Consider the following 10,115-nt stretch of genomic DNA (forward strand, 5'->3'; position numbering starts at 1 on the left):
CAAGAAACACTTCACACTTCTTGAAGGTGTAGAAGAAAAAGATGTGAAAGAGTGGACGCTGAAGAAGATGGCAACCCAATTTTAGACATTCAAGAAGAATCTGGATGTCAACTTTATCAAGAAGGGCCGAACTCCAGATTTCAATGAGTGGCCAGAGTTAAGGGACCACTGGAACTCATTTGTCGAATACAAGATGAGCAAAGGCTGTGCGAATAAGGTTCGCGTCAACGTTGCCAATGCTAGCAAGAAGGAGTACCATCATCGTCAAGGGCGAGGTGGTTACATCACTGCAATTCCCAAACAACGCAAGGTGGAACAAGACCTAATCGACCAAGGTATCGTACCAGCAACTATTGACTAGATGGATCGATCAAAAAATTGGTATTACGCTCACGGAGACAACTTGAGCCAAGAGGATGGGACACTTATCTTCAATGAAATAATATGTCAGAAGGCCGAAAGGCTTATCAAAAATATTAAAGATTCTAAAGCTAGAAGGTTGAAGCTGGATAAAGAGAACGATGAGCTCACATTGGCGCTCGGGAATCCCGAGCACCCAGGACGTTGCCAAGGCTACGAGGTTGTTCTGTGGAAGTTTGCTTTCCGAAGGGATATCAACTCGTATAGAAGCCTCAAGCGAAGAAAGGAACAGTAAGAGGAGAGCTGGTGACGCATGTTAGAAGCCAAAGTGCATTCACAAGAAGTAAGAATGCAGGAAAAAATTAATCATCGAGTGGCCCTGGCAGTTACCGAGATGCCCCAATCTGGAGCACTGCCGGATCCCAACATCGTCAGCCCTTCTTAACACCGAAGCAGATGTGCTTCCATAGGGGTACCTGATGAGCACATGCAAAGATTATCCATGGACAACCAACAGTACTCTATGGATGGCATCACTCAACGCACCTTATGTGAGCTGCATAGACCATTCGGCAACATCACTATTAAGGTATATATAGATATAATTTATGCAATCGTTTCAATTGATCCACACCTTGGGAGTTTAATAACTTCTTTATTTCTCCTATATGTACAGGTGGCGTATGGGAGTGCTTTACCAATCCTGCCAGGGTAGATAAGCCATGGCATGGAGATTCCATCTGGCTACTCCAGTGTTGGCCTAGAGCAGATTGTTGATAGTCAATATGAAGGCCTAGAGCTCGACCTCCCAGAAGGTGACAGGGAAGGACACTAGGAGATGCACTTCTTGGGATCATTATATAGCACAAACGCTACATCATCATCCCCGGCACGGAGGCATCATTGCTCCCTGTAGATCCCCCGCAGTGACCATCTCCTCAAAACTCAAGACCATCATCTCCAGGACCATCATCACCACCGGGACCGTCACATCCTGCTCGATCACCGTCTCCATCTCCATCAAATCCTGGTGGTGTGAGCGACGACGACAACAACATCCCTCCCCGATCACCGTCACCAGGACTAAGACCCGTAGCGAGCAAGGAACCTGCAGCACCTTTGAAGAAGTCGCAACCACCGCCTTCCAAGCCAAGGAAGCAAAAGAAAATAAAGAAGTCTGAACCCATTCAGAAACTACCGGCCGATATGACTATAGAGGAATTGCGGGAGCTATCCCAAGCAACTTGCAAGGAGTTCTTCAAAAAATGCACTAAAGAAAGAAAAGCAAAGGAGATGGAGCCAAAGTCAGTAGATCCAGCAAAATTTAAAAAAATTTATTGGCATGTCAAAAGAAGTAAAGAGGACTCTACTATCGAACTACGAGCGTTCATTAGTTAAGTCTGATGAGAAGAAAAAATAGCGAGGAAAGCCGTCTTCAAGTCGTACTATCCCCCAGCTCGGGGATCTAGCAGATAAGAACGCTGAAAATATACGAGCAATGCCCTTAGAACAACAAATTAGAGTCATTGGATTTATGCAAGATACAGGTATGTCTCTTGCTGAAGTTCTAGGACAAGTTGAACTGCCAGCTCCAGAGCCAATTGTACTAAATGTCCCTTTGAGGTAGGCAAGCCTCTAGTAAGGCCTGAATTGGTACGGAAGCTATCCACGAAGATGTACGAATTCCACAAATGGTACATGAAGCAATCTGCCAACGAGAGGCTCATGTTCGCTCTTCGGGTTAAACCGATTGATTTTTTCGACGAAGGTGAGAAAGTTCTATGGATAGAATTCAAGGATATATATGAAGTGTACCATCAGGATGCCCTTGATGTCTCTCTCATCAGCGCATGGGTTCTGTAAGTGTCTGTTTATCTATATGTAAATTTTGACTCATATCATTATTTTTTGTGTGTGCGTCACCCTACTAACTTCGTCTTCCATTTTATGTAGGATCCTAATTTAGAGATGCCGCAGAGAATCGTACTTTAATGTTGACTTCATAGATCCATCACTCGTTAACCAAAAGCAGATATGGGATCAACCAAAGCAAACATTGGAGGTGGTATACAATTTCTTTGACAAATAAAATTACAAGGAATACATACTACTGCCATACAACTTTAAGTAAGTGTGGGTACCGTCTATTTTTGTTTTCCTTTTCCTTAGGTAATGTTAGTTAGCTCTAATATGAACAGTTATGTACACAGTTTCTACTGGATCCTTCTAATAATTATGATTGATAGAAGCCACGTGGTTGTGTTCGATTCATTGAGGAAACTATCAAAGGAGAACCAAGACATTCAAGACATGCTTAACTTGTAATAATTCTGGACCTTTATCTCTATGCAAAAGTTGGTTTCCTAAATTATCACTTAACACTGTATCATTCATTATTTTAATCCGTAGCGCATGGAAACGACTCACCGTTGTAACTTCAAAGAAAAACTTACATTCAAAACAATTCCTGGTACGTACGAAGACGAAGTATGCACATTTTGTACATTCTATAACATGAATATTTCATAACTTATTTTTTCCCACTAAAGTGCTTGAGACAGGAACAAGTCAATAATCTATGTGGATACTACGTCCATGAGCACATGAATAGTTTTTTGCATGGCAAGGTGTCGTCATTGCATGATCTAGATATACGTAAAATAAAACTATTAATAATTAATTATTTTCTAGCTCCTTATATTTAATTGTTCATGTAATTAACATTCACATATTTTCAAATTATAGATGTGGAATATTCAAGAAAGACTCTTGAAGAAGGAGACGATTTTGGCAATATGTGAAGGTCTCATAGGATTCATGGTGGACAAGGTGATAAATTCAGCGGGAGAATTTTATTACGACGGACGTTCAATAGCCGCACCGAGCAACACCACGACGGGACAATCCTAGGAATGAAGTGGACAAATTATTGTTATATATATAGTAATTGTATAAATACTAGTTTGATTTGTATAATATACTAAGAATTGTGTGTGTATATATATTACTGCCATGAAATATATATACGACTTGCAGACTTGCATACAATATTAAATGACTTGTATACAATATTAAAATGGAAAAGAAATTTAAAAAAGTCTTAAGTACTAAGGGGTACGTGCATGCACCATGCAGGCGCGCATGCAGGCACATGCATGTACCCCTTCAGTCCAGGTTAGTAAAATCAACCAAGACTAAAGAGGTCTTTAGTCCCAGGTGAATAACCCCCTTTTGTCTCGAAAAAATCTGGATATGTTACTTTTTTAATCACTTTGCGTGGTAACAACACTGGTAGAGAATTGGCCTTTAGTCCCGGTTGGTAAGGTGCAAATCCCCCGAAAATCCATCAGGGATAAACCAATCAGGACAAAAGGGGGGTCCTTTTGTCCCGGGTCACTCAACCGGGACAAAAGACCCCAGGAGGCCCCCCCCCCACACACACACGTGCGATTTTTCACGCGAAATATGCGCGTGCGCACTGCGTGGGATTCGAACCCACAACCTCCAGCCTCGCGCGTAGCTTCCTTGCCATCCCACCTACACAACACATTTGACTATATAGTGGATGCAATCCTTTTGTATTAACTCGTGGGGGACCCTTTTATCCCGGTTGGAAACACCAACCGGGATAAAAGACCCCCTTTTATCCCGGTTGGTGTTTCAAATCGGGATAAAAGGTCTCTCAGGGTATTTTTTTTCACTAGCCTTTGCAACTGGGATAAAAGGTCCCGGTTGGTGAGCCCCCCACCAGTGACCTAACTTTTGTTTGTCCCGGGCCAATTTTAAACCGGGATAAAATGGAGCGCATGGAAGGTGAATTCTCTACTAGTGCAAGTTCGATCGTGCGTGATGACGGTGCACATTTCGCGTTCGCACACAACGCATGGCGCGGGGGGGGGGGGGGGGGTCGGGGATGTGGGGAGGTGGCAAACGTCTGTAGGCAAAAGCGACGACTCTTCAGAATTCAACATTTAATCTCATTATTGTAAGGGACTATTTAATGTGGACCGCCTGACTTCTCAAGCGGTCAAACTGATAATGATACGCTCGCCGTGTAGTTCTTTGGACCGGAGAAAGCACTAGGCCATAATGAGTAGACTACTTGATTATGGGTAGCCCGGTTTGACACTTTGACATCAAATACCTGATCTGTGACCCGACCACTGCACCGGACGGGCTCGGGCTTAAATTTTAGCCCACAGTGATCATCGCCTCAGACTCGGGCGTACCTAGTCATTGCAGGCTCCAATATTATACATCACAGATGATTTTTTTCTATAAAACCATTTGAAATGTATCAAGTTATTGCAGGCAGCTTTCGAAAATTTCATTCGAAATATGATCATCGCGTCATGTTTTCAAAAATCTGTAGGTAAGTTGTAATATACATTCACATTTGTCTTTTGTATCTTTTAAATTAAGTTAGGTTTGGTAATGAGATTTGACGGGGGTGTGTATCATGTCCATACTCATCTCTAGCAAAATTTGTAAAATATGTGCAAGCTTTTTTTAACAATGAATATATTTCGCATATAATCAACGAAAGTAACTTGAGCAACTAAGAAACTGGGAAATTATACCAGGGGAATAAGAGTAACAAAATGCTATGACAATTCCATATTCCACATTCAATGAATAGGGTAGGCCAAAGTTTTTGTTTTTGTCGTCATTGTCATTGTATTAGAGAAAGATAAGAAATGCCACTCTATTTACAAAGCTCCGTCAAAGCAGAGTGGAAGAACAAAGAAGAAGAAGAAAAAGGCTGCATACAACCAACAAAGAGGGTGGAAGTTTAACTTCAAGGGATCACTTATTGGAGGATGGATGTGCTTAAATCTAATGCAACTGTCGTGTTCTTCTTACAGGCGTCGCCTTGAAGGTGAAACTAGCATTCATATGCCTAGGCGGAGAATTAATGTCTCCCGACAAGGTTTGGCGACAAACACATTCCGACATTAAGTTTCTAACTAGCGAGATGTGATGGATTATGCTGCATAAAAACAAAGCAAGGTTAGAACATGGATGGAGAAGATTAAAGCTTACTCTTCTAGTTTTTTCTATCTCAGAGCTTTCTTTCTTGTGTTATTGAACCACTCAATTTTGAGGATTAGTTTTTAAGAACTCTTGTAACATTTGGTTGTATATATCCACCGTCTAAACATAGAGGCCGGATTTTATCCTTTATCTAAAAAACTACTACTAAAATACAGGGAAAATGAGAACAAAACAGACATAGAAATTACATTATCACTAACTCACTTACGGTACTAACATAAAACAGCTAAACGTCAATCGTTGTTGATTGTTATGCACCTCTGAGGAACCTCGTCCTATTTATTTGCTACCATGAAGTCAGTCATACCGTTCTCATTTATTTGTTACCACGAAAAGTCAGTTATACCGTTCTCTGCAATACCTAGTATTAGCATTTTCCTATAATAACTCATCATATTGCAGCCAAATAATCCATTTCTGAATTCAACTATCCACTTTTAACGTGAGTGCATAAACAGAATCAATATTCGCCAGCTATTAGGCAAAAACCACACCGGCTTGTGGAGCCAATTCAAAAGCAACCAAAGAATAAACAGCGCAAAGGCACAATCTAGCCTAGCACTCAACCAGTAAAGCATCGAAAAGATAAGCTTAGTGGGCACAACCAGTGTAAGGAATTGGTGCTCGTAGTATAAGAGGGGAAGAAGGTGAATTAGACAAACTTAAAATCATTAGCCTATTACTTTCACTACTTGCATCAAAACTTAAACTAAAACTTAAACTAGATCATGCTATCTAGATCCGCATCTATGGTTGATCTAGCGAAACTTCCCACCTAAAAAAAGTTTTGCAACCAAGGAATTGGTGCTCGTAGTATAAGAGGGGAAGAAGGTGAATTAGACAAACTTAAAATCATTAGCCTATTACTTTCACTACTTGCATCAAAACTTAAACTAAAACTTAAACTAGATCATGCTATCTAGATCTGCATCTATGGTTGATCTAGCGAAACTTCCCACCTAAAAAAAGTTTTGCAACCTAGAGCCAATCCTAGCAAGAAGTACTCTATGAAAGTAAAGGCACACAAGTTGCAAGTATGAAATGCGGAAATGTAAAAAAGTGGGTTAGAAAGAATGCAAACTCGGCACGACAATTTTATCCAATGGTATTGGTAGGCAAATGCCACCCTAATCCACGTTGGAGCTCCACCAAGGATCTAATCCACGTTGGAGCTCCACCAAGGATATGCTTCCAGTCACCAAGTCTCTCCCGGTCAACATCTTGGACTTGCCACAAACGCTCTTACCAAGCTGGATGAGAAGCTTGCCATAAAGGCAAGGCTCACCACTTCCGCTCTTCTAGTCACATTGATGTCGTCTCCACTACAGAGCTTCTCCACGAAGGAAGGGATCTCCTCGTCCCCTGCACACGGTCGTCGTCGTTGCTCCACACCAAGCCGGAGGGTCAAAAATTTGCCAGCAAGCCACCAAGGCTCCAAGATGTCGGCACACCAAGCTTACAATGGTTGTTCACTCCTTGAACCAATCACAAGGTAGCAGCACCTTGCACTCAGTCTCTCTAGGCCTATCCTAGCACTAATCACTCTCTAAACATGTGCTAAGCCTTGGATCAATCATTTTTACACTTTTGATGGCATGGATGTGTTCTTGATGAATCTTGGTCTTGAATGCACTCTTGGACACTCCAACAATTTCAAATGGGTGAGTAGAGGGGGTATAAATAGCCCAAGGACCTCAAAGAGCAGTTACTCCAATAGCTAGTAAAAGCAGTGAGCCTCGGATGATCTGATGGTCACTTTTGGTAGGGATTGGTTCATCCAGTGCCCCCTGCTGATGCAAGTAGCTGTTGGACCCCTGCCCAAATTCATCCGACACTTTGTCCAACGCTTCATCCGACGCACCATCGGAACATCCGGTGCTGAACGTATTTCACCCAAAACCTCTCTGGACGACTTCAAAGTAAATATGCTTCGTCCGACGGTCACCTCCACAAGGCATCGGATCATCTGGTACTATAGGTCTTTTTTCTCTCTGCTCTGCAAATTTATCCAACGCAATGAAAAATCATGTCGTTGGATCATCCGGTGCTTGCTGCATTTTAAGTTGATTTCTCAGTTGTACTAATTGCTCCGATAGTTAGTCTGATGGTTGCTCCGATGGACCATCGAAACAACCAGTGCTACTAATTTTTCTGAGTTGAATACTGTCATTTGCACACCAAAAATACCGTCACTTGGATGCTCTAGAATAATTCTAGATACATGGCTTGGTCACTTGAATACCACTATTTGGATACGGAGAATACTATCATTTGGATTACTTAAATACCATGATTTGGACCTTGTCATGATTTGATTTGCATACTTAGGATCTAGAAAATCTACAACTAGGCAAAGAATTAATCTCAATAACTATGTTGTCACTTAATCATCAAAATTACAAATAATGGTCTAATGGGATCATGTTCCTTACAACCAGTAGAGCTCAACCATCCACTTACGCCTGCCAAATATTGTTGTTTGACAACTAGTAACGATGGATTACAAAGTTTAATTTCGCAGGAAACAACAGAGCAGATAGCGGAGAGGACGGAATCAAAACCTTTTCCTGCAGCCGCTAGCTTGAGCTCAGCCACGTGCTGCTCGTGCTTCTCCCGCAAGCTCCCACCACTACCACCCTCCTTATCCATTACATTCTCCAACTCTTCCTTCTCCTCCTCCTCCTCGTCCAAGACGGGCAAGTCCACTAAACCCCCATTGAAACCACAACGAAGCAATGGCCAAACCGATCAAACACCTGGGCAAATCGAATGGAAGAGTAAAACTGGCGTACCGAATTTAGGTTGGGGTGGGGTGGGCGGCGGCGGAAAGAGAGAGGAGCGGGAGTTGTGGGGCGTAGTGGTTAGTTTTCCCGGACCGAATCGACATGGGATCATGATCTATGGGCCAAGAAGGTAGCGTACAACTGGATCTAGTTTTGCATCCAACGCATTTTTTCCCCTCTCTCCCTCTCGGATAAACTCTAGAACGCTGAAACTTAAAGCGAGGTAATCACTTACGTGTGCAGGAACAGTGCCTACCTTTGTTAATTGGGCGCCATAGAATGTCCTAGAGACTTCCATAGCCAAAAAGTGATTACGTGTGCAGGAACAGTGCCTACCTTTGTTAATTGGGCGCCATAGAATGTCCTAGAGACTTCCACAGCCAAAAAACAAAACAAGAAGAGAAACGGCCAAAATTGCCAATGCCACCAATGAGCCAGTGAAGACAAATGAGCTAACTTGGATTCCTTCATCGTCGCACGGATAAGTGACGGTGCTTGGATTCACACGTCTCGGGAGATCCAGGTGTATATACCTTGGAATCTCATCCACTCCTCAATTCAGACAAGACAAGGGACGTGATTGCTCACAAGTCCCAAACAAGGTGAGTGAGATGGGCTACGTGATTGGGAGAAGGGCAGAAAATGTGAGGATCTCAGGGTCTATAGCTCCATGCCTCCACCCGAAGTTTCTAAACAATTTCAGGTAATTAATTGATCGGGCAAAGACAAATTAAAAATGAGATGGTCTTGACCAATACACAAGGATTTCCAGTCTTTCGCCGCCCAAATTCACTGTCTACGATCAACCAACCAATCAAACAAGATAAGGGGTTGCAAAACCAAGGAATGGGAGTGTGTTAACTTGTCCAGTAAAATCAAACTCCATAGCAATTGATGTTCGTTGAGCTCTATAAAAAGCACCTGATGGGTCCAATACACCTCATGCACCAGCAAGAGTTCACTGCAAAAAGCGTTCAGCAAAGCAGCTAGCATGGCCAAGGCCAACACGAAGCTGCTAGTGGCGCTTTTACTCTTGCAGGTCCTTACCCTCCACGTCCTTGCCGTCTCGGCCACCAAGCACCACAAGCCCGGCGCCAGCGCCGGCACCTGCCGCGCCAGCGGCGTCCTCCACGGCAAGGCCGGCAAGTGCAAGACGCTGCACGGCTCCGACTGCTGCGTCGCGGGCCGCAAGTACCCGCAGTTCCGGTGCTCGCCGCCCGTGTCCGCAAGTACGCCGGCGACCCTGACGCTGAACAGCTTCGAGAAGGGCAAGGACGGCGGCGGCCCGTCGGAGTGCGACCACCACTTCCACAAGGACAGCGAGATGGTGGTCGCGCTGTCCTCCGGGTGGCTGCGGCTCGACGGCACGCGCCGCTGCGGCAAGATGGTCCGCGTCACCGCCGCCAACGGCCGCTCCGTGCTGGCCAAGGTCGTCGACGAGTGCGACTCCGTGAACGGTTGCGACAACGAACACAACTTCGAGCCGCCGTGCCCCAACAACGTCGTGGACGGGTCGCCGGCGGTGTGGAAGGCGCTGGGGCTCAAGCAGAGCCTCGGGGAGGTCAAGGTCACCTGGTCTGACGTCTGAGCCGTGGAACGCTCACTGGCTGAAGTTGCCAGCTCCAACAGGGGGAGAGAGAGAGAGAGAGAGAGAGAGAGAGAGAGAGAGGGTACACACATAGGAGTTTGTTCTTCACACTTGCACTCACACGGGATTTGTGATGCGGTTTATGCTAGTATTATTGGTGGTGGAGTATCTACTAAATAAACCATCACTTAGGGGGCGTTTTCTTCCCGTGTCTTATTTTTAGCACGTGTCACATCGAATGTTTAGATACTAATTAGGAGTAGTAAACGTAGACTATTTACAAAACCAATTACATAAGTGGAATCTAAACGGCGAGACGAATCTATAGC

General features: G+C 44.0%; 1 protein-coding gene across 1 annotated transcript; it reads left to right on the forward strand.

The window, feature by feature from the left end:
• Nucleotides 1-9,189: 9,189 nt before the first annotated feature.
• On the forward strand, nt 9,190-9,786 carry LOC101769356 (putative ripening-related protein 4). Its single transcript, XM_004986404.1, has one exon. The coding sequence runs from the start codon at nt 9,190-9,192 to the stop codon at nt 9,784-9,786; it is 597 nt and encodes a 198-aa protein (XP_004986461.1).
• The last annotated feature ends 329 nt before the right edge of the window (nt 9,787-10,115 follow it).

This window comes from Setaria italica, chromosome IX (genome assembly GCF_000263155.2).
Source record: "Setaria italica strain Yugu1 chromosome IX, Setaria_italica_v2.0, whole genome shotgun sequence".
In the NCBI taxonomy this organism is placed as follows: Eukaryota; Viridiplantae; Streptophyta; class Magnoliopsida; order Poales; family Poaceae; genus Setaria; species Setaria italica.

Excerpts from the sequence above, each read along its gene's own strand:
- LOC101769356 (XM_004986404.1), top strand. The coding sequence starts at position 9,190 with ATGGCCAAGGCCAACACGAAGCTGCTAGTGGCGCTTTTACTCTTGCAG.